The sequence below is a fragment of the Drosophila bipectinata genome, chromosome 3L (genome assembly GCF_030179905.1).
Source record: "Drosophila bipectinata strain 14024-0381.07 chromosome 3L, DbipHiC1v2, whole genome shotgun sequence".
Classification (NCBI taxonomy): Eukaryota; Metazoa; Arthropoda; class Insecta; order Diptera; family Drosophilidae; genus Drosophila; species Drosophila bipectinata.
In genome coordinates this window covers 4,355,295-4,380,873 of record NC_091738.1, presented here as the reverse complement: position 1 = coordinate 4,380,873, position 25,579 = coordinate 4,355,295, and the positions used below count along the sequence as shown (strand labels likewise).

The following is a 25,579-nucleotide window of genomic DNA, read 5'->3' as shown; positions in this document are numbered from 1 at the left end:
GTGGCGCCTGGGTGGGAATCCAACTGGGGGTAAACATAACAACGACAAGGATAAGTTGTTCAGTGGCTTTCTGTCGGAAAAAAAGAAAAATAAAAAGGAAAGCGAAATCAAGGCACAAGTTATGTATGTAAGTAGCAATGACAGTAACGACACAAAATGAACACAATTCGAGCAAATTGTTTGGCAATAATGTTAACTTAATGCGTTCCATTTGTCGCACTTCAATCGATAGACACGCGGCACAAAGCTCCTTCAAGTGATTTGTAACGCTTTGATAGCCCAGCTCCCCAGGACCAACAAGGATTTGCGCTTGTGTCTAGGGATAATCAGAAAGGAGCCGCCACTTTTCAAATTGAGCAACAAGTCACAAGAGCCTGAAATCCATTTAATTGAAGATAAGGCTTACTGAACCCCGATTAGAGGAATTTAAATTGGAATATTTCAATCCTGAAAATGTATTTCCATGCCAAAAGTAAGGTCATGAAAAAACAATTTTGCCAATTTAGCATTGGACTCTGGCCAAGTAGAGATGGTTGCCAAAAAAAAGCGTACCAAAATAACACCCAGAAAGCTAACACCATTATAAAAATATTTTAAAAGTATTCCTTTTTATTTTAAAGCTCCAATTTAGTCTTTATTCTGTTTGGCAAAGGTCCAAAATAGTTCATAAATGAATTCTTTGGAGTGCATATTCCCCTCTAAAGTTTCGGTGCATAAACAACACTTAAAACTAATTACAGGTAAGAATTCCCAAGGTAATTACAAAACGAAACCAACATTCAACTTGCAAACGATATCCAGACATAACTAACAATTATCAAAATCTCAAAGCTGGGAAAATCACTGGGAAAGCATTTTCCCAGTACTCGACACATGTTGGTATACCAACTTCCCATTCTAGGTGGAGTTTCGGGGAATCGGGGGGCGTTTTAGTTTATGAAACTTTACTGGCGCATATTAATGTGCAATTCCATCCATTTATGGAAAATGTATTTTATGTTTCCCGCGAGTATTTCACTCGATGTTGCATGCCCCAACAAAGCAGTTAGACAGACAGCCAAAACTTTCCCACTTTTTTTTTTTATTTTCTATATGCAGTGTTGTTTATGGCATATTAAATGGCATCGAAAAATTGCAAAAATTGGAAACTTTGCAGTATTTACATTTTGGGAAATTTTCATAAAAGGCTTATGAAAAATAAATGCTTTATGGAAAAACAGGAAAAATGGTTTTGGAACATACATATGAAAACTTAATCAAATGTTATGGCTAGTTATGGTTATTAAGCTCTATCAGACTGGATTCTGCTCTATGACTGGAAAAAGATATACGAAATTCATAATAAAATATAAATCTAATCTAAAACTTATATCATAAACCAAATATAATCGTAAAATACTTATCCAATTATTGGATTTGCTTATCGAGTCACATTTCGAGACTCACCTGAAGCCGAGGCATCCAGGGATTCATTCACCTTCGTCACCCAAAGCAATCCATCCACTTAAGAAAGGAAACCAAAATCTCCACCTCCTTTTAGATTCAAGACACTTCCAGGAAGATAACAGCATGTAAGCGTTGTCATAACACGATCCGGTCATATAAAAACAAAATTCGCACAAATTTAACGCCTCCGACGCAGACGTTTAGGTTTTTATGGTGTCCCCCGCGAAAGCCACGCCCCTCGAATAAGGGCACCCCAAACGCCCACCACACAGCATTCATATTCATAAAAGGCAGCGACTCATCATTATTTGTCAGGGATGCATGTAAACAAGTCAACAAAAAAGAGCCAAAGACAAAAATCATGAGTCACGCATAAAATTTTATGAACTGAACGGGTGGGTGGGTTGCTGGCTGTTGGGCGGGATGAAGGTGGAAAAGGACGAGAAAGGACATCAGGGTCCTTGGGTAAAAGCGGCATGTGGTGTATGTTTGTGGCTTAATTAAAAATCAGCGAGTGGTATTTTGAACATTTACAGAGGGCTGTGGATGACATAACCATAGATATATGAAATTGATTCAAAAAAAATATACGTTAAATATAATTATAAATTAAATAAAAAATCAGAGTCTTTTTTATTTAAAAAATATATATATATATTTTAATACTAATTTACTTTCAGATGACAGTAATGCCCATTTCAATTAAATAAAAAGTATAAAACCCGATGGACCCGCAGGTGGTTTGGTGGTTTCTGTTGATTTAAACAATCTCTGGAAATGTTTGCCTTTCTTTGCATATCTTCCCGCCGCATCCCTTTATCTCTGAAACCGAAATAAAAAAGAAAGTCCCAGAAGAAAGTACGCGTAGTGAGAGCGAAAGTAAGTGAAAATTTAATTAAATTGATTTCCGTCACTCCCCACGGGGCGATTTTAATTAAACCTTTCTCGATAGATTCCCCACCAAAAGCAGTAAACCATTAAGTAAACAGTAAGCCAACGAATTGCAGTTCGTCTTTGAGGTTTTACTTCCGAAAAACCGAGTCGGATTTTTTCCCCCCTTTAAGAATTTTCATTCCTCAAAAAGTTTGCGAATTGCAAATTTTGTTATTACAAGCCAGACAAGCAGAGCGCTGACTCGCTCCACCCACAATTGGCTTTCTTTCTGGCTTTCTCCGAGGAAGTTCAGCTACAAGTCAAAGTTTCTGGGGCCCCCGCATGTGTACTCGAGTCGGTGAGGAGTCGTGTGTTTATTTAATATCTATAAAATAAATTAAACATTCATATTCCGTTTATTTACTTAGGCAAATTGAGTTTTCGCAGTTGACATGCTGAATACGCAGAAAAGGGAGAAAACGCGACTCACGGGTAGGACGAGTGGATAACCCGGCCATGCAGGTTTTCCCAAAAGCAAAAAATAAAAAAATATAAATGTAAAAGTTGGCTAGCTGTGTCATATCCACATTGGTCTGTAAACAGGAAACGAGTGTCTGTTGCATGCAGAGAGTGACAAATGTCATGAAATATTCAAATTGACAGAAGTGTGGCTGCCGCTCTAACTCACTTTAGGCTAAACTTTAGTGGCACAACTTTAATGGTACATCTCGTCCTTCATATTTATCATAGACATACAAACTTAAACACCTCATAATTGCCAATTGAGGCTGCCATAAATACAAAGAACACAACCTCCATGACATAAATCACAAGTCCTTAAGCCAGCCAACATAAACATTTTTAAGTTGTGCCGAAAGCCGCAAACATGTCCCCCTTCTAGCCAGCATACATGGCAAACGCTTCGTTTTCATTTTGTAAATATTTAAGCAAACAATAAAATTCGAAACTGAAGTCTGGAGGGGAGAGTATTCAGCCGTAGCAGGTGTCAAATGTTGCGGCCCAAAGGAAAAAGGGAAAAAAACCAAGCCAGTTAGCCCAAAAGTTGCCCCAGACTCTTGTTCCTTTTCGAAAATTTATGACAAACTGTGGAAGACACACAAACGTTTGATTTTTCCGGTATGTGGAAATAAAAAAGTAAGTTAAAAGTTGATTTAGAATGAAATATACTCATTAGTTTTTAATAATTTTAATTCCAGTCGTAACTATACTTCTATTGTATATTTTTCTTTCTTTATTTATTTAAAATAGCCTTTAAAATTTGAAGGATTTTTTGATAACCGATTAGACTTACTAAGTACCCAAGATTCCCCATTCTACTCATCCTTTGAGGCTGAAAAAAAAAATGGTTTTGCGGAACTTTTGGGTACGTGCCACTTTGGATAGGCACGAAGCTGTTGCAGCTGCCTCGGAACTCCAGTGTTCAATGTGTTTTGTGTCTTTCTTTTATTTCACTTTTTTCCTAGGTCTTGGGTGCATGACATTAGTTGTAAGCACATAAAAAATAAATAAATTTTACACACGTCATTGGATTTTATTACTGCAGCAATGTGAAATAGGCGAAGAAAATGATTCAAACTGTGCTGGAGAGCTCCAGTCATGAAATTGTCAAGACTGGTGGCATTCAATCAAGTTGAGGTGAGTGAAGGATTTTAATTAGAGGCACGAAGCAGGAGGCACCTTGAGCGGAAAAGTTGTCAACTTTGGATCAACTTTTCGGTAATCTCATTGCACACGCACTGAACTTTTGCGAATCGTTTCACTTTATTCACTATGTACACGTTGATGCATTCAATCCCTATATATATATTACATATACATACATATTTGGCAACGAATTATTGACAATTGCAATTCAATTTCACACACAATTTGGCCAAAAAATGTCGTTACGCCGGAAATGGCGTAAAAACTTTTCTCGGGAACTGGAGCTGCATCTGAAAACTTTTCACTTGGTGCTGTCAGAAAAGCTCGTGCCGGCAGCTCCATGAAAATGTGATTCAATGCGACGCCCTAAAAAAAATAAAATAAAATAAGGGAGTAAATACATTTTGGGTAAATATTTGGGTATATGTTCGATTGAATGTGACGCTGATTGAGGAGCGAATGGTTATCGAGAGATTCCTTTTTTGGTTTGTAAATTTGAAAGAATGGCTGAAACTTTTCATCAGTTTGATGAATGGTTTAATTGGGAGGAGTATTATAAAATATAAAGTAGAGTGCCATGTTTCAAACTTTTTAATTCTTAAGAGTTCTCCCATACACCAGAAAAAAATCCTCAGTTGCAATAAATCACTCGGCGTCCCAGTTAACATATGAACACCCCTCATGTGGATATACCAAAAATACTTTCATTTCATATGCAAAACCATCTTTCCCATTTTCATCCTTTTACTTACACTTCAAGCAAAAGTTGTTCCAAAACATTGAGGGGAATGCAGGTGGCCAACCCTCAAAACCCTCCATTCTTGGCCATTTATATATTTTTTTGTTGTTAGCCAACCATTTTTGTTGAGCATGCATAGGAAAAGTCAAATATGAAAACTGTCAGCAGTGTCGGGAATTTATGACTCTGCTAATACAATACCCACCCCAACATACCCTCCCAAAAAAAAAACCATTTGGGTTCTCTGAAAAGTATGCTACAAATTTCGAATTAATATGCAGCCATAAAAAAAAATTTTTCAACCTCACCTATGAGGATATTCCAGTCCCGACGAATTATCGGTAGGAACTCAGGCTGAAAGAAGTTGCAGAAAATGTACTACGTGATTTGCTTGGAGGATTATAACTTTTGAAAAGAAATTTCGGGAGTGTGAGTTCTCATATATCATTTGGTAAATGACACTTTTATTTTTGGAAGAATTTAAAGAATTTTTAATAAGAACCTTGAAGCTATTTTAAACTTCCTCATGGATAACTCCCATGGATGTACTGTTTTACCTTTGAAGAGAATAAAGAAAAACAAAGAAGTCAACTCTCGACTTAAAAAGAGACTTGATTGATTAAAAAAATGTGGTTTCATGTCCCAGACAGTTCGCAATATTTGCAGAATCCTCCATGCGTTTCATTTCGCCACATCCTGCCCATCCCGGCGCTTGCCACTTGCAGTTAATTTAAGACTTTTCACATAATTTCCTTTTGCTGTACAAACACGAAATGCAAAGCGCTGCGAGGGGGGGATAGTACACCGATGCAGGCACTGCAATCGCCTTAAGAACTTCGCTTAACAAATGTGCGAAACGTGACTTAAGCATGAATACAAAATTCCAAAGTGCATACAAAAGCACACACATGAAAAGCATGGAGAAAGCATAGAGAAAGCAGGGAAAAGGCAGGCCAAGCAGGGAAAAGCGCAAATAGAGCTACACACTTGGGGCCACGGCAAAAACTTGTGAAATGCAAAGAGGGATGGGGTGGGGGATGATGGTAAAGAGGAATGGCTATGGGATAAATGTAATCCCTGCTTGCAAATATATTTGCAGAAATTTATAATTTATTAAAAAACGTATAGAACACCAGCCACGGGCCAGCCAGCAACAAAAACAAAGGCTTCAGCTGCATTACACGCCACCACCGCCACACTGCAACGCGGCCTGCCCCCTCTGGTCCCTTTCTCTGTCCGCCCAGGGGCACACATGAGTAATGTGCCAGTGTCGACGAAGAGAGCAGCGAAATCATGGGGGGCCGGTGGGCCACCTTCCACCCAGCCAAGGATGCTTCAATGGAATCTATGAAAACAGTCTCGTCTTTTTTCATTTTTTGTAAAGCAAGCTTTGTTGAAAACTAATATTGAGTTAGTTTTCAGAAAATAAATAAGTTAGAACTTTATGAACTATGTTTCATGATTTTAAAAGAAAAAAAATATAAACTATTAATTAAAATAAATATTTAAAATATCTATGAACTTTATAAACTTAAAAGCCCAATATTATTAGCCTTTGAATCTTTCCTTTCAAATTAACCCCACAAAACCAAGTCCTAAATAGCCCTTTTTATATCCTTGCCCCTCCTTGCTCTTCAACAGGTATGCGTATCGCTGTTCCTGAGCATTAGTGGTGTATCGTTAGTGGCAAGTTGTCCGATGTTTAATAAGCTGCCATCTGGGAGTAAGCTGGGAACATCGTTCAAAGGCAATAACAACATTTGCCAGGCTCCATTGTTTTTGCTACTTAAATTGCAGTTTCCTTTCCTTTCTCTATCTTTTATCATATTTTTATACCCTTTTTGGAAGGATGTTTAAGCTTTTATATAAAAGAGATAGACTTGAATATTTCCTATTGGAGTCTTTGGTATATCTAAATGGTTTTAAACTGTTAAATTTGTGTAAATAAATATATATATTTTATTTAGTTAGTGTATTTATAAGTCTTTTATTTGCTTTACTTATACTTTTCCTTTTTGTAAATTTTCCAGTGGGAGTAGTGGGTGTTGCATTTGCCCCAAAGGGACAGAGTAAAATCCACATTGATGAAGCTGCTGCTCGCTGATGAGGATGATGCTCATCCTGAATCCTCCTGGAGATGATGATGCATCTTCTCCTGCTCCTTGCTTTTTTTGCCCTGCCTTCCAGTTTCTTCTTCATTTTCTTGCGGCGCCCGAAGCTGCCGTTTTGTTGCAATGGAAAAACTTCAAAGCAACTCATTTCGGTCGTCTGTCCATCCAACTTGGCATTTTTCCGCTGCATAGCTGCGCATCGAGATTATTAATTTTGATGTCTGACTTCCCATAATCGATGCATTCTTGTTTTTCGTTGTTTTCCCAGCTCCAGCAGGCCGAGACTTCTTTGAACATTCCAAGCCATCAGCCGGCGGCAAAGTTAATAAGTCAAGGCTAAGCTGCAAACGGCAAGCGGCTGGTTTTTGATCCTTCTGCACTTTGCATAACACCCAAGGCTAGTGTTTTTAATTGCAACTCGCTTTAATTATTATTTTTACATGTAAAGAAAAAAAGAAACATTTTCTTATGGATGAGAGGGGCTTTAATCGGAGCTTATCTCACACTCTCTGGTTTAATAATCCATATCCTTGTTTAAAAGCATGTCTTTAGTTTGTAAATTGTATTGGAATAGTCCAAAAATTGGCGTAAATTTGTGCCAGCAATTCAATTGTCCTCAATGCAATAAACTTTGACTGCAGAAGCAGTAAAAAAACAAGCAAAAACCGACAATGTCCTGGGGAGTCTGCAGCGTCGGGTGTGCATGTGTGTATATTTGCATCCGAAAATCGCAGCTCGAGAGCCTGAAGTCCATTATCAGGGCGATAACAAAATGTTTAGTTTTCGCTCCGGCTAAAACTTTTTTCGGTGTAAACTTTTCGGCAAGTGCATATAAATTGAATGTAACTTTGCACTCATCTATGCAAACATCCTTTCCGTACATGCTCACTCACACAGAGGCGTCTAATATGAGTGTGTTTGTAAAAATGGCGTCCGTTTCGATATCCTGTAAAAATGGAGTCTTGAATAAAAAAATCTAAAGAAATTAATGAGCGTAAAATATGACTCAATTAGTGAGCCGTTTAATTTAATTTGAATAAATATGCTTACCTTCGAACCTATTTTAAGGGTACACCTATATTCGACTTCGAAGCTTCCACATCCTCTTAATTTTTTCTCCATAAGGGGAAGTCAAATGCAATTTCAGGCATTTTTGGCTCTGTCTCGCCATCCCATTCTATCCTAAGCAAACTTTTCATATATTTCATTCACTAACTGAAGGAAGTTCGAAGGCGAAACGGAGAAGTGGTGTCCTGTCGTCTTGTCCTTTTTATCCCACTCACTGGCTCCTTCGCCCTGCCTTATGTCGATACTTTTGATATGCAAAAGATATGAAGGGACAGCTGTTTCCTGCTCCATTTGCTTGCCAAAAACTTTTCCCAGGACCCGATGCATTCCTGCAACTTCAGCTTCAAGTTGAAGCTGGAAGGCGGCATGGTTGGCATCGATGGCACTGTCTTTAAAAACGAGAAGCAGGAGCGGAAGAAAGCATTTAAAATTTCAAAAGGTTTGGTTGAGAAGTTTTCACACTTATTTTATGGTTATTAGCATTTTTTAACTACTTTAAATATTTACGATATCCGAAAGGTGGCCAGGTGCATTACTCCAGGAATATCTCGAATTTCCGCTGTAAAAGAAGGGACGAAAACTTCGAAGGAAGTTGAAAATTGAATTTTATGCTTATTGAAGGTGCTATCGATGATGGGAAAAGTTTTTCTCTAAAAGATTTAACAGATTATTATCTAAAAAGAAATTTAAATAATCTAAGGATTTTTTAGAAATAATTGTCAACAACACAATAATTACTATATAAGAATATGTTTGAAAGAGTTCTGTGAAGTTTTTGTTTTTAGCTCGAAATATGATTGAAATAAACCCAAAGCTTTGCTTATCGAAGCTTTGCTTATATGGTACATTTTCTCTTATTTTTATATTAATTTTTATTAAATTAAAAATGCTTCATCTTTGTGCGACTGTAATTTCTTCCGGTGCGTAACACCTTTAGCGCTCAAACGTAATTTATTTAGTCTACTTCACGCTCATAATGCCACACATCCCGAGCGAGCAGAAAGGACTGTCGGGACGGGGGCTGGGTGACGTGAAGCTTTCATGTCAGTCGCCAGGCTCAGTGCCCACCATCCTGCCACTCTGTCCTCTACCTACGTAGTCCCTTTTTCCGCCTCCTCACCCATCAAAAGATCCTTGCAAGTGGCAAGTCGCTTGGAAAAATTATGTTGCACGTGATATGCTTCAGCAAATTCGCTACATGTAACGCATAATGGGATGAAGGGATTGGGGGCAGGGGGCTACAGTTACAGTTCCAGCAGCCGGTGGCAATACCAACCCCACCCACACCCACTCCGCTACTAAAGATGAGTTCCACTTGGAAATATAAATTGAAATCATCAACTGGCTTTGTGCGTTTTATCAACATTTTTACGTGCCGCGCTTCAAGTAAGCGTTAACGCTGCACTGAATCTGCCACGCCCACACGCTGCTACCCACTGGCTGCCACTCGGCGCTTTTCTTTTTACTTCCAGCCCCAGCCACTGCCACTGCCACCGCCAATCTCCTGGCTTTCCCGGAATCAGATTTACTTGCTCTGTTTCTGGCTTGGAGTGCCAACTGCAAATTAAGCAATTTTCCAAAGGACTTTTGGCTGCTTTTTGGTTTCCACGGCTTAATGTCTGACTGAGTGCGCGGTTTATTAAGATAAACGATGATGAACGGGGAATCTGGTGTCTGGGTTATGGTTATCCACCTGCAGCTCGCTCTCTTAATTGACTGCTCAGAACGGTTCGCTTTCCCTTTTTCGCGATGAGTGGGCGGCAAGTCCTCAGGGTGGAATGAGTCCTGGCTCATTCTATTAAGGAATTTGCATGCTTATCTCATTAACACGGAACACAAAAGTTCCGGCCAAGGGATTTGTTTTTTTCCAGATGCTCTTGGTCTGGGATAGCTACTTTTTAAAGCTTTATAACAGTTGTTATTGTAATGGTTTAACTTAAAATGAAATTATTAGAGTATCTCCACTAAAGGTCATGTGTCTTTTTCTGGTTGACCAGCCTTCAGTGTCCTGACTTTGACTTCTGCCCTTGCTCCTGTTTCCGGCTACTTACTGGTTGTGGAACTTTGCGCTTTTGTCGTGGTTTTCATTATCCCCTTCCGCCTGACTTTTTGCCTCTCATAAGCCGCAACAACCCTTTTGCATCCTGCCACTGTTTATCCACCCGGCTCAAAGCGGACTGCAACTGACACATTTGCCAATATTGACTGTCGACCGTCCGCAGAGTCCTCTGGCTCTTTATAGAATTTGCAAGCCATTCTTACTTTTCCCTCCGAGTTTCCGGAACGGGACTTTCGGCCTATGTACACAAAGCCTCGGACCTGGGATCCCCGGACTAGACTCGCTCTTTTTGCCACTCATTAGTGACAATTTTCATGTAGTTGACATTTGCCACGGACCCTCCCATTGCACTGTCGCATCCCCTTTGCGGTTGCAGGACAAAGTTTTTATGTTTATACCATCATCTCAACGGTCTCTGTCGAAACGGGCAAAAATTTTAAAGTCAAACTGGAAAAATAAAAGTTCTCTATTTTTTTCCGGCCTTGTAAAGAGGGCTGGACAGGTGAGAAGATGAACGGTCAGGTGGGATGTTAAATTTTTGATGGAAAACCAATTAATTGGAAAAATTAAAATCAAATATTTGCCAAAGCGCTTCAACAACACTTTACTGAAAAACTCAAAATAGAACAAGAAAGTGCAATGCTACACAGAAAGAAATTTTTTGACAAAAAGAGTTAAAATACCTGTAAAACCAAATAGGACTTACACCCATCTTATAGTCCTTATTTAACCAAAAACTCGATTAAACTTAGTTCGGACAATACATATTAAAAAGAAATAATTTTAAGAAATTCTCCCAGTGTTGGGGGAAAATATATGGCTGAGCTCGTTGCTCACTTTTTCGACGTCAGATCTAAGCGTTGTCCTTCATTTATCCTTTCGCCGTGTAGTGCCAGTGTGTGAGTGTGAGTGCGAGTGCGGGGAAGGACTCTCAATCAGCGCATGTTGGCGCCCACAGACTCACGTGCAAACACTTTACGACAGGGACTTTTGAAATAAGCAGTGAGGGAAAATTAGGACCAAGAATGGGTCGGAGGAAGCGTTCGAATAAAAGCAGTATACATCCAGGACATCCATAGGGATCCTGCTCTCGTTTTGAAGTGCAATTTTGCACAGCCACAGATTTTCCTCCTCCGGCTCTCAGGACCTTTCTCCTTTGGAAATGCTTTTCAAGTGTGCGGTAATTAATGCAATGAGAACGAGATGGGTTTTGGGGGGGAAAAAGTTACGCAAGGTTTGAATGTGTTCTACCTTCCTGGGAAAGGTGCTGGGCATATTCGAGCTATTGGCCAGGTTACGCAAGAAGGGACAACCCAGAAAAAGGAACTTTAAGGTTACACAAGAGAGAACTTAAACTTAACGAGGAAATAGTACACAACCCAGAGATTAATTTATAGCACAATAAAAGCTTAATACTAAGCTGCGATAAGTCCCCATCCTAATCCTTATCATAAATTTCATTCATCTATAAATTTTTTTACAGCTTCAAGGGTCATTAACAAGCTGCAAGGTTCAATGAGCACCAAAAACTGTGACCCAGAGTCCAGTTTCTTTCTTAAAGAATCAGGAAATCTTTAAGACTTTTTTCAGCTACCGGCCAGAGCCACAAAATGATATAAACAAACACACAATTTGCGCCACTTAGCAGAAAATGGACGAGGCTATTAATAATTCCATTTTTTTCGTAAGGTCAACCGCAAAAAAGTCAAGGGGCGAGAAAACAAAGCCAAAATCCACCTCACTCCGCCCAGATAATAAGGAAATATGACTTGAGGCGGACCGCAAGACGTTGAGGGAAATGGGAAAATGGCAAATGGCGGCCACAGAGTCTCAGAGGAGGCGACAGGGGGCATGGGGACTTGCCGCACAAACACAAGTAAACATGGCGAGACGGTCTTGTAAAACAAGCCCAGCAACAACAAGCACAACATACAAAACAATAAATCGAGGGGAGAGTCCTGCGAGGAGCAGCAGGACTCATAAACAATGTAATAATAAGGCCAAGATTGTGTGAGAAGTTGTGTCCCTCCGCAAAGTGTCCCTCCCCCTGCGCTTCAATAAATCTTGCTTTAAGCCGGGAATCCCCCTAATTGCTGGCCATTAGAAAAATGTTAATTGTCATTAAATGGGTACGCCAAGGATAACCATTAGAGCTGAAACGAAAAGGAGGCAAGAATAAATCCAATCGGAAGTTAACGTTAAACAAAATTAACACTCATCGCTGGTGTCCCATTTTGTGCTGTCCTTTTAGACAACTTTCAGCTCAGATCGAACAATTCCAATTTAATTAGGTTGGTCGGAATTATTTTTCAAATTTATACCAGAGCTTTTTTTGTCGTTTTTGTGATTGCTCTATGTGACAGGATAATAAGCTGGATGAACTGTCATGGACATTTTTAATTAAATCCAACATCCAAGATCTTTGTGATGGCACTTTTTTATTGGTCTTTCGAGGAGGATTTGAAAAGGAGGAAGTGGAAAATGGAAATATGATTGCAAATAATTGCATAGGTTCCTTCTACTTCGGAAATGAGAGAAGATTGAACGGAAATTTTAATTCATCGAGATGAGATAATTGCAGTGATTGCATTTTTAATTGGGATTTTTCATCTCTTGTTTAGTTTTTCAATTAATTAAGAACTGGAAACTTGATCAGATTAAAGGGGGATGTACAATTCTTTAGAAACTCTAACCCATATCACTTGACTTTCATGTTAAGCGTTTGCCTCACCTGCGGCAGTTTCTAACACCTTAAATGTTCAAACAAATCGATGGAGCATAACCCTTCACTTTTTGTAGGACCTCTATCATTGAGTCACTCAGTGGACGCCCCAAAGGCAAAGGGGAGTGTTATGGGCTCTCTATAAAATGGCCGTAATTGCTGGGCTCCCATAAAGTTGCCCTTGGTGTATTATGTGCCACAACAAGTTGGCCTGCACTTTCGGTTCGTGCCGCTAGCCAAGGGCCAAAAAGTCAGCAACGTGTCGGTCTGCCACAAAAACAAAAACGCGCCAAAAACAAAAACTAAAACCTGAAGCAAATTTCAGCTAAAATAGAAGCGTTAAAATATTGCCAACATTTCCGCGCTTTTAAAAATTGGCGGCGGGGAGCGAGGTTAGTGGGGAAAAAATAAAAACATGACCGGTTGGAAAGTTGGGTCGGCCGCCTTTGGAGGACCAGGCCAGGAGCAGCTGATCCTATCCAAAGCTTTTAGCCCCAAATACATCGGTGACTTGGAGCGGAAATTATGTAAATTTAAGTGTTTTTGCCCGCTTTTGAGCAATGAAAACATGAAAGCAAAAATCTACACAGACCACTAAAAAAAAAGCGAGAGATATGCCAACAAATAACCAATAAAAAGCAACAAGCAACGAGCGACTGGGATGGCGGGCATGACGGCCAAAAAGAAAACAGCATAAAGTTGTGCTTGGGAAAATTTCCCACACTTGTACGCCGGAGTTGAGTTTTCCGGGAGGGACTTTGTAGGCGGAGCTGGGCCACCCAATCCTGGCAACAAAGTTTTCGTAATTGTTTTTGCATTTTGCGGCGCACACATTCGGGCCAGCGGAATAGGGGGCCCAAATGTGTCCTTTGGTGTATTAAAAAGTTTTCTTTTTTTGTTTGGCCAAAAGCGAAATCGGAAGTCAGGCAGGAGGCTGGGCAAACATTGGCGCTCATGGGTTCGCAGTTCTTGGGACGTGGGCTGTGGGCTGTGGGCCGTGGTCCATTGCCCATTAACATTTTATATGCAATTATGATTATTTTACCTTTGTGCATTTGCGGTAATCTTTGGGGAGCGACCGTTGAAAGTTGAGCTGGCCAGGCCAACGGAAAATTTAATGGGCTTCAGACGCTCCAGACTGGACTGGAAGGCAAGGACGGGCGGGATTCAAATCGATAAATGTTTAAGTGGGTGGCAGGTGGCACTAGCTGCGAATGCCACAGCAGTTGAAGCCACATGTTGCAGCCAATTAATTGAATTGGTAAGGAATTTAATTTCATTATGCCGTGATTAAAATTGTACGGCTATTTATTGGTAATTTCGAAAAGTATTTTTGCAAATTGCATCCCAACGGAGGTAACAATGAATGAGCATGGAAATTGTCATTTAAAGTATTTAAAATTTCATAAGCATTTTATTTACTCATTGTTTTGTTGACTATTTGATGTAAAATGTAATTTTGTCTTTTCAAAAGGACCTGGCTATTACCTGCTCAACCTGATCCCCCAAAGTGTCCCTTTCGATTCCATTTCTGTCCTTCTAGAGGCCAAACAACGGATGTCCCTTTGCCAACCAGACTGACTGCAAGCAGCAGCCATTCTGTGGTCATTAGCCCAAACCAAACTTGACTTCTACTCTGGCCTCAGATTTTCTGCAAAATTTGCAAAAAAAAAGAAAGAAAATGAAAATGAAAAGACAGTACAAGGACCATGAAGGGGTAAAAATGTATCCACAAAATGCGACGGGGACACAAATCTTCTTTATTGCTTGCTACGTTTGCATGCCCAGCCTGACTTCTAAACATGAAAAAAATTTTAATAATTTATATTTTCCAAATATTTAAATAACAAGAGGCTATAAATTTCCTTTAAATATTTCATTGAATTGTAAAAAGAAGCCTAAAAAATACTTTTCTTTAGCTTAATACCTATTAAATTTCCTTTCAGTGCACTGTATGTGTTTTGTTGTCCTGGCCCAGTGTCTGAGCATGGACTTTGACATGAGGACATTAGGCTGGGTCCTGGACAAACAACTAATGGCCTTTCGAGGGCATTTTCCCTGGTCACAGGTGCTCGGGCCCTGGCTTAGGTACCTTCGACCAGGTTGTTTTAAATTAAAAATCTATACGAACACAAAACAGGCAAACATAACGAGCCCAACATGCTAAATATTCGTAACATGCTGTTGCAGAATTTTTTATGATTTATGCTTCGGTTGTATCCAATAATTTTATTGGTTTTGTGGCTGATGCTGCTGGTGCTGCTGCATTTAGAATATTGCTTATACGCCGCATTGCCCGGCCAGGCCAAAGCTCAGTGTCCACATGACCGAACACCCTCTAATGCTGACTTGATTATCAACACCCGCTGCACATCACCACACTCCAGCATCTTGCAACTGATGCAGATCCCAGCAGCTGGCATCTGACAGCTGATGATGTTGCACATTTGCCGCTAGTCGGTGAGTTTTTGGCTCCACGTGCCACCAACTCAACTCTCGTCGCTTGCCATGACCAGACTGATTATGCAAAGCAGTGTCTCAAGCTCCGGAATTAGGATGAACTGATACGTAAGTACACTGAAAATGCGGGTACATAATTTAAAAAAAATTTTGTTACATTGTTTGTCATTTTGGAGGTGTTTTGAGGTGCATACCCAAAGCAATGACTGTATTTTGGTCCTAGAAATGTATCTAGAAACAATTTTTGTTCTAAATTTTTTGTCAAATTTTCTGGATGATCCCCTTCCAGAATTGGGGAAACTACATGGGAGGCCTATATGGCCCACAGCGATGACTGTATCTTTGCCAATTTTTATCCGATTCTTAAGCGGAATACCTTAAACGATTTCTGGATCGATTCTCCATCAATCTGCATCACAATCTAGAAACAAATTATTTTTTGAATTTTTTGTCAAATTTTCTGGATGATCCCCTTCCGGAAATTGGGAAAATGCATGAGAGGCCCAAATGGCCCACAGATATGACAGTATCTTACCCAATTTTTATCCGATTCTTACACGGAATACCTTAAATGATTTCTGGATCGATTCTCCATCAATCTGCATCAAAATCTAGAAACATATTTTTTTTTAGATTTTTTGTCAAATTTTCTGGACGATCCCCTTCCAGAATTGGGGAAAATGTGGAAAATGCATGGATGGCCCAAATGGCCCACAGCGATGACTGTATCTTTGCCAATTTTTATCCGATTCTTAGGATCGATTCACCATCAATCTGCATCAAAATCTAAAAAACAAATTATTTTTTGGATTTTTTGTCAAATTTTCTGGATGATCTTCCCTTCCGAATTGGCGAAAATGCATGGATGGCCCAAATGGCCTACAGCGATGACCGTATCTTGGCCAATTTTTATCCGATTCCTAAGCGGAATTTCTTAAACGATTTCTGGATCGATTCTCCATCAATCTGCATCAAAATCTAGAAACAAATTATTTTTTAGATTTTTTGTCAAATTTTCTGGATGACCCCCTTCTAGAATTGGGGGAAATGCATGGAAGGCCCAAATGGCGTACAGGGATGACCGTATCTTGGCCAATTTTTATCCGATTCCTAAGCGGAATACCTTAAACGATTTCTAAATCGTTTCTCGATTTTTATCCTTTAAAATTTACCTAATTATATAAAACCCAAAATCTTTCTCTTTAAGAATAAAAAATGCACTTCCTCTTGCTATCTTTGCTCACGTGTGTTTTTGAGCGTTTTGTGTTTGCACTTATGATAATTTTGAAGTAATTTTCGGTGCCCTTAGTATGAGGCGAGTCCTGCTGCACTTACATACTTACCTTATCAGGAGACACAGGCTGGGAGCTGGTGCTGGAGCATCAGGAACTGCGGGAGCCACTATCAGGTAGTGCGGCAACTCTGCGCAGCCAAGTGGTAAAAAGTATTCACATTAATTCAAGCAAAAATAAATTATAAAGGCAAAGGGCCATCCCTGACGCCAGCCCCTTTCCCGTGGCGCCTCCCCCATCTTTCGGCGACTTTTAGCTGCGTTGTGCATTTTATGACGTTTAATGTGTTTCTGCTGTCAGCAGCAGAAGTTGCTGCCACTGCCGCTGCCGCTGCTGCTTCTGCTGCCGTTGCATCTACAGTCGCTGTCGGCGTCGACGTAGATGCAACTTTTTTGTGCCGCCGCGTTGAGTGCATTTTGTTGATTTATAATAAAATAATGTAAAAATATTACACAATAATGAATGCGCGCGGGGTGGCAGAGGGGCGGACGGCTGTCCTTTTCGCGCCTTCTTGCTCTGTCTCTTTCTTTGGCCTTCTTTTCGGGATGAAATATGAAACAAGGAAATGCTCGAGGTGGAAAAAGTTTCAGCCAAGAATATGAAATATGCGAGAAATAAAACTTTTAACTAAAATTATATATGTATGTATGTATATCGCCTATACATATATATCCGCTGGCATATGTTGGTGTTGGTGTGTTTGTGTCTTTGTATTTGTCGTGTTGTTTACGTTCACTTCTCGGCCATATTTCTTTTCTCCGGAAACTAGGGGAAATATTCTTTGTGGCTTGCAGCTATTGGAATGCTCTCATAAAAAAGAACATGAAATGGAAAAATGTAAGATATTTATAAAGATTTTTCTTTAAAACTTATTGAATTTAAAATTGAAAACTTCAAAAATAATTATGGAACTAGAGTAAATAAAATCATTACCATTAAAAGCATTTAGTGTTTTCAGATTTAAAAATTTGGTTTTTATACAAAGAATTTAAATCCTTGAAACACATAATTCCTGTTTTCTGGCAAAGTCCCTTTTATGGCCTAAACATTTTCGGTTAGAGTAATGGAGTAACTTGCCCCACAATGACCCCCTCAGCTTTCTGCACTTAAAGTCAAAACATGCAGGACACATTTTGATGCGCTTCCAGATCGCGGCGTTCTTGCAACTTTATCGTGCCAGAAATTGCATCATATTTCACAGACCTCAGCGTGACAACAAAATATATACATATATACTAGTACTTGCAGAGTGTGGATAAAATAAAGAAAAAACAAAAAATGTTGGAACAAAGTTCAGGAAAGGTAACTTTGCTTACCTGGGCACCGTGAGGGGCCAACTAAGATGTCTGTCAGCTCAAAGGAGCAAGGGAAAAAAGTTGTCAAAAGTTTCGCGCCACACGTCGTATGAGTAATGTCAGAGAAAAGTCACAAGATGCTTTAAGAAACGCTCGATTTATTAAAAGATGCCCCAAGGGTGGGGGAAATCGTTTCATTATAATTTACAATCATGCTCGTTCGCCATCAGAGCGCAATCTTTGGCATAATTTTGAAAATCCTGAGATAAACTTTGAGCATGCACATAATTAATGAAAGACCGAATGTCGTCTTCAAGAGAGTGTGCAGGAGGAGCATCCTGGGCCAGTCCAGTTACAGATGCATCAAGGAGCATCAAGGAGCAGCATGCAAAAGGGAGTAAACAAAGTGTAATTAAAAACTACTTAGCGAAGGAGGGCTCTCCAGCCGAGCCGGTCTCTTCACCCAGCCCAGTTCTGGTCCCGAAAACCTGGAGTCAGACTCACCTGCGATAAATAGTTTTGCGCTGCTGTAATTTATTATCGTTAGCGCTATCCTTGAAGAAGTAGCGCCTGATGCCACTGAGGTACGAACGGAAATATTCGCTCCAATTAATCGTGGCAATGTTGAACTGCAGCACCCGACGCTCCTCGCGCGGCAGCAGCTCGTTCAATTCGTCAATGTTGCGATGGGCGAACTTCCACTCCTTGAGGCCGAACCAAGCCATCATGTCGATTATGCGAGAGATTTTCCCATAAGCCTTCACATATCTGTACACAGGACGAAATTGGGGTTATTATTAAAAATAAACTACCTATTCAAGCAGAGATATAAACTGGTTTGGAGGCACGTGTATGAATGATTTATAAACCTGGTGTCTTTTCATCAATGAATCTCAACATTTTGCAGCTAATGCGCTTTAATTGGAAGCTGTTAAGTATGCCATACGAGGTTGCAACTAAAGAGCTTTGCCAGCTAACTAAGAGCTAATCAACGACTAGGTAATGCTCTGTATTATACGCATTCAGTTTTTGTAAAATATGATATTAATTATCATGTATGCCTTTATTTGATATGGAGTTACGATATATTTAAGTTTCAGATATACGCCCGGAAAACCAACCCTCTACTTAAACATTAACCCCCTATAAAATACCCTAAAAATGGTCATTCAATTGCCTTTCCATGTACCATTTAAAATCCATTCAATGTAGCTTACCCCCGAAAACCACACACTACTTCGATGTCCCTGCCACCTTGGAGGACATATTCTCAATGGGAAGAGGGAGGGGGCGGGGCAGTGAGGTAGTGGGGCAACAGGATACTTACATGCGCTTTTGTCCGGTGACCATGGCAATTAAATCTAAAATATAAGCTGGGATATTGTGCAAGAAAAATGCAATTGCACAATGCAGAGGCTTCGATGGTATTATAACGTACGAGAAGCACCTGTGACAATAATGCGGTCGATCGAAAGGTGTGTGTGTGTTTGGGGATGGGGGTGTCCGATGCATGTCCGAGGGGGGTCCAGGATATATGGCGATTCCAACGATTCCGTGTGGCATTTGGGTTCGATTTGGTTTAGTTGGAAATCCCCATACCGGTTTTTGTATTTTCAGTTTGTGTATATTGGTTGCTCGGTTTCGGTTTTGCGTTGTTTAAGCCCAGTTTTATTTATTCCGTTTTTGTTTTTTGTTCAGAGAGCAGGTTCAGGTTCAGGTTTCGTTTCGATTCAATTCGATTCGTTGTTTCAAGGTATTAGCAGAGAACATAGATAAATTTACCATTCCATTCGCAAAAATTCGGCAATATTTAATCAAGGGATTAGACATGCACGGAATATGCCAGCCATTCATATATCGTATTTTTTTTTGTTTGTTTGGTGGAAGTAAAAATTCAATAAAAATAGTATTTATTTTATATCGAATATGTTAGCAACGTTTCACAGTGTTTGCGGGCTTAACTCACCAGAGTGCCTTGTCGAAGGGCTCGTGAAATCCTTTGCGCGACAGACGCATGTACTCGCCCCAGGTTATGTTGTTCACCTCCGAAACGTAGTTGTAAACGGGCAGCTCTGATTTTCCATCAATCTGACATTCCCGGAGCTTAAATCTGAAAAAGTGGATTATTAGGATGAAAGGAGTAATCTATTTAAAGTCTTAATTTATGTAATTGAAAGGAAAATGGTGCGATATATCTAAAACCACTGGCTGGTTCATCTTACTTCCATTCGCTTTTGCAACTCCCTCGGTATCATCGCCAGGCACCTTTGGCTTTCTTAATTTTCCAGTTTTTGTATTTACCAATTTTCCGCTTCTTTCTGCTGTTGGCCAACAACCAAACGCTATCAGCTTGCGGTGCAACTCTTTTACAACTTTTACACATCCTCCGGCACCGCTTCGGCACCGTCAGGATCTGCCTCAGAATGTGTGCTTGTGCTGTGTACTTGTGTGCTACTGGTGTGCCGTTGGTATGCTGGGTAAGGACTAACCTTCGGGATATGTCCCAGGCGGTTGCTATCATGGCATTCACCACATAATCGGCGGGCACCATGTTCGCCTTGCAGCTGGCCTTCCCGTAAATGCAACGGACGAGTCCCCGGGCAGACCAAGTGCATAAACCTGATGGCCCGTACAAATTATCAGTCCAGCCGGGAAATGGATCCTTGTACGTTGACATTACTGCGAATAAATAAGAATTAATGGCTGCTTTGTTCGCCCCGGCATCCTCGAGAATGGGCAGACGGTGGGGGAATCCTTGTTGATTTTAGCCAGCGTCAAAGCGATAATGGTTGCGACCGGTCGGTCCACCAGAAACCCACAATCCCAGCCCCAACTTTCCACCCCCGTTCACTATTCCACTCCGCCCAAAGCCCGGCTCCCTCCTCCCATGTCTTTCCATTCCATTTGCTATTTGCTAACTGATATGCCAGGCTCCCAATTGCAAGTTTTGGTTGTGATTTTTTGAAAACTATACTCTATACAAAGGGATTAGGTGGAGTGATTAGAAAGCCTTTAAATTTTAAAATTTTTCAACAAAAGGGTCTTTAATAATTGTGCTTTAATAGACCCTATTAGTAATAAATTTGTTATAAAAATTTATATATTTTTAAGAGCATTAAATTTGCAACAAGCCGATCTAAAAATTCTTCCATTGCCATTCTCGTTTGGAAAGGCAGCTTAGGATGCAGCTGCATGAGGAGGATGCTTTGGCATTTTTGTGTTAAAATAAATGAAAATTTGTTTGTGCTTTGTTCCTCGAGAGCTTCGAGAGCAGCTCCACCTCCACCCCTGAGCCAGACGGGAAAACCAAGTCAGCCATGCTTCTGACTTTTTGTTACGTTTCGTTCGTTACGTTACGTTGCGTTTCGTTGCCATCACAAACAAGAAACCAAATACCTCCCCTCCTTCCCAAAAAAAAACAAAAAAAAAAACAGAAACTGAAAATATAAAAACTTTTTCCACATGCATTTATCTGGTAAACCCAAAGTCTCCTTCACCCTCTAGTATACCCGGCCAGGAAAGACAACTGTGTTGGCTATTTTTCACTAAATTTTAAATATTCCTTTTTCTTCGTAGTTGGTTTCTTTCTGGGGATCCTCCGGGGGATCTATCTGTGGCAGAGTTGAAAATGTTTTCGTTTGTTTACATTGTGTACCTGCCCCTGGGTATTTGTGCTAATTATCTGACAATTAGTTTGTTAAGTCAAGTCTGAAAGGGCAATAAATATCCCATATTCCCACCCATTCCACTCCCCAGTCACCTATGGGCGGCCGGAAGATGCCAGCCGGCATGTGAAAGGCTCGATGATTCACCAGATTCTCGGCACATTTCTTGGTCATCGTGTAGGTATTGGGCATTTGGCCTATAAGGCAATGTCGCATCTTCTCCAAGGTTTCGTCATCAAAGGTGCGATAGATCTAAAGATTAAATTTAAATTAAATAAGGACTTATATCTTAAGGTAAGTTTTTATGAGAGATCCAAGATACTCCTAAGGGTATCAACTTAAAACAAAAACCATAAATATTTATTTATTTTTTATATTAAATAAATTTATCATTTAAGTTTCATATCTCATCTTCTGTCCCTTTGTCTCTCTGATTTATTTTATTGATGTTTCACTTTTTTATGAAAACGCATTACCTACCTGCATGATTTTTTCGTAGCCAATTTCGTTCTCGTACACTTGTTCCTTGATAAATTCGCGATTGCAGTTGCAGTATAGTGTTGAAATGTGTACGAAGGACTGTGCCCCGCGGAGTGGCAAGCGGCATTGCAGCATGCAGCATGCGGCGAACGAGCATTGCGGAAAAACACGCATGTCGAATGTTGATTGAATTGTGTTGCAAATTGTTTGCCCGCCAACGCCGTAAAATATGCAACAACCAAATAAGTCGGTTGGGAAAAAACGAGATTGGTCCAAAATGGAAAAGTACATTCGTAAATATTACAATTCATACTCAAATATTTTTGCAAGCCATTCAGACATGGAAATTATGTATTTTGGTTACTTAAACGCGCGATATGCAAATATTTTACTTTGGCATTTCGCATTGTTTATTTTTACTAATGGAAGTGTGGCTGATAGTGTGATTGGGATGTCCATTTAAATTAAGACTTTAAGAGCTTACCTTTAATTGCTTCATTTCCATGGCCAGATCGAGTATCTTCTTGGTGCCAAGGACGTTGATGTCTATGGCGTCGCTGAGCTTCTCATTGAACTTCACCGATGCCACCACATTAAAGACAATCTGCAGGAGCCACGGATTGTAATGCATATTAAAAGTCAAAAAAAACACAAAGCCAAAAAAGCAGCTCATGCAAAATGCACATGAGATGCGCATACAAAGCAGCACATGGGCCAGATGGGGCATATGGGGCAGCTGTTGAAGAGATCTGTATGGCTTGGTGGCTCAAATGCTTGGCCTGCGTTCAACGATAACCTCAAAGTCAGCACACAAAATCCAGAAAAAGAAGCTTTAGGAGCAGTGCCAGGACGCATGCATTGAACATCGACAACAAAGCAATTTCAGCTTAAAACAGTGCCAGCGGAGGACTTCTCTAAACAGAACAGAACCGAACAGAACAGGACCAGGCAGTGGCAGGAAGACCAGGCCGTCGACGGAGTGACTTGTATGCAAAATGTTTTCCCCAAACACTGGGCACTGGGAGCGAGAGGAAAAATAAAAACGACCAACGGATGCGGACGCGGATCCGGATGAGGATGAGGATGCGGAAGTGCCCGGATGGCAGGACAATGGCTCGCGCATGCCAAGCACTTGAAGCATGCACAGGAATTTTCATTTATTTATATATTGTGTTTTATAACCAACAGCAACCAGCAGTAGCAACACCACCAGAAGCTTCAGCAGAAGTGGCAACAACCACAGGAGCAGCCGTTCGGCCAGGATGCAGCTCTACACATTTTCACAGTTTTACGTGGCGGCGGCGAGTTTTCAATTTTTGTTGAACAAAAAAAAAGGGAAAAACAGGTTCAATATATATATATGCATACATATCGTATGCCTCTTGTGATCAGCAAAACAAAACAAAAAGTAGAAAAATACAAAATAGAGCGAGAAACGAAAGAAATAAACTGACTGGCTGACTGGTGTTGTCGTAAACATTGCGCCTGCCTTTGGCATGCAACGTTCTACGTATACGTAATGTGCAAGCCAGATAGGGGAGGAAGGTGGAGGGTAGCATAGAGATAAAGAGAAGGTAACCAGATACACTTCCAAAAAGGGTCTACAAATTGTATCAATAAAAAAACTGACAAAAAATAGTCTTAAAGATTTCAAACTCATAAAGATGATTCCTAAACTCCAGCTCTTTCTTTCTTAAATTTGAAAAAATATAAACCCTTTTTAAACCTCTTTTCTCGCAGTGTAACTATATACAAACTGACAGGAATCGGGGGAGCCATCCAGATAGGCAAACACAACAAAAGCCCATGAAAAGTTTCTCACACAAAAAGACCATTGATTGAATTGCCAACGGAGTCGGGTTTGAGGTGCAACAAGGGTATGGGCGGCAAAGGAAGCAGGCAGTAGGTAGGTAGGCAGGACAGGACCAAATCGAGGCAGAACATCAACAAAACTTACTCACCTGGACCTCAGACGAGAGCATTGCTCGGTCGGCGGCATCAATGTCCAGGTCGATGGCACTGTAATCAGCGCGTATCGGATGCACCTTCTCCAACAATTGCGGCGACTCGTCGCGCATTCTATTGAATATCTGTTGGAAGGCACGAGAGATGGTCGAGATGGGTGACTTTCAGTTGGTGATAGTGGTAGGGGTGATGGTGTTTCCAACATTTTTATCCAGCATTGTCCTTGTCTGCGGGCCCCCAGCATTGACAGGCTGCCACTTCCTCCCGCATCCTGGACTGCTGCTGCTACATTGCTACTGCTACTCTATGGCTGACACTTACCGATTCATTGAAAAAGCCCTGCAAACGCTCCTGTATGCTCATGTTGTCCTTGCTGCGTATCAGCATGTAAATTTTACGCAATCCAAACGAGCGTAGCAATTTCTCTGTTAACACTTTGCCCACGAATCCCGTTCCGCCCGTAATGAGTACGGTGGCGTTGCTATAGAAATCCGTAACCGGAGTGGCACTCACACAGTGGGCCAGCCCAGTGGGTAGGGATCCGGGACTTCCATCGATGCTGTTTGTCCTCGTACTGGAGGCTGCCTCCTGAAAGAGCTGCTCCTCCTGGTCGTCCTCTTCCTGGTGAGCACTGGCCGTGGCAGGATCATTGCTGCTGCGACGCGAAGAGCTCGTTGATGAAAAAGCCTTTTTGGAAGCTAATTTGACCATTAATGAAGAATTTTAAATTAGTTTTAAGGATTAGGAATGCTTTATTAATTTTTGAAATAATTTAAGAATATTTTAAGTAAATGATTCAATATTTATTTAATAATTTAAAGGCCTTTCCAATCCGATAAAAATTTAAAAAATCAATACATTCCTAATAATAGTCACAGAAGATGTATATTTTTAGAATCAATTTCAAACAAACTGTACTTTAAATTGGTACTATTCTTTTAGTTTTATGTTGAATATATATTTCGTACAGTTCATAGTATATATATTAAGCCAATAGGCCTTCTTACTTTTAGGAGAATTAGCTTCGTGCATTTTTCTTAAAGCCACACAAAAAAAAATCCAACCGTTCACTTCAAGGGTACAATGTACATTGACAAGTTTTCAATTTAAAAGTGGTTAAAAGTTGGATTTTAATCAATAAATGCCACTCATATATCGTAAGGATTTTCCCACCGTATGTCAATTATATAAATATGAGCCATTCTAACCCAATTATTCCATGTCGATTTGCGTGTGCACTCTTTTTTCAATATAGTCGTCTATATAGACGTGTGTATGTAGTGGTCTGGCTGACATTGCGGTTGCATTTGACCTGATGACCTGCCCGCCGGATGTCTGGCGTAACATCACGGAAGGTACACGGAAGGGAGAGGGGAAATCTGTGTCTGTCTCTGTCACCCGTTCAGGCTCGATGGCGTCCGCTTGTTGAGCCATTTTAAACAATGTTAATTATTCAATTATCAACAGCCAATGCGGCTGCCATTTGACCATGTGTCCTTCTAACTTGGTTTAAGCCAGAATGTGTGTCGACATGTTTCCATATGTCTACTTGTGTGTGTGTGTGTTACCATATTCCGCACTGCCACAGTTGGTACTTCCCTCGCATCGCGTGTCTCCCCCCATCCATCCATGGGACAGCATATGTTGTTTGATTGCAGACGAAAAATGAGGTGCAAGTGCCGCACAGGCACACAGACACCCATCCATACACACAGAGAAATACTAATGCCCCATTGCGT

The 25,579-nt window shown here is 40.4% G+C and overlaps 1 protein-coding gene across 1 annotated transcript; it reads right to left on the bottom strand.

Moving 5' to 3' along the window:
* Nucleotides 1-17,917: 17,917 nt before the first annotated feature.
* Nucleotides 17,918-24,916, bottom strand: LOC108127585 (fatty acyl-CoA reductase wat). The gene is made up of 11 exons (XM_043209865.2): nucleotides 24,848-24,916; nucleotides 24,162-24,538; nucleotides 23,837-23,965; nucleotides 22,360-22,479; nucleotides 21,876-21,974; nucleotides 21,491-21,647; nucleotides 20,220-20,409; nucleotides 19,697-19,840; nucleotides 19,058-19,177; nucleotides 18,235-18,498; nucleotides 17,918-18,068 (listed from the first exon to the last, which is right to left on the bottom strand). Exons 1-11 carry the CDS (start codon nucleotides 24,870-24,872, stop codon nucleotides 17,957-17,959), a joined length of 1,737 nt encoding a protein of 578 aa, XP_043065800.2. The 5' UTR covers nucleotides 24,873-24,916; the 3' UTR covers nucleotides 17,918-17,956.
* Nucleotides 24,917-25,579: the final 663 nt, after the last annotated feature.

Excerpts from the sequence above, each read along its gene's own strand:
- LOC108127585 (XM_043209865.2), bottom strand. The coding sequence starts at position 24,872 with ATGCACGAAGCTAATTCTCCTAAAA. Across the intron at positions 19,841-20,219 it reads GCCTGGGACATATCCCGAAG|ATTTAAGCTCCGGGAATGTC; the intron begins GTTAGTCCTTAC and ends CCACTTTTTCAG. Across the intron at positions 19,178-19,696 it reads CCCTTCGACAAGGCACTCTG|GTGCTTCTCGTACGTTATAA; the intron begins GTGAGTTAAGCC and ends TTATTGTCACAG.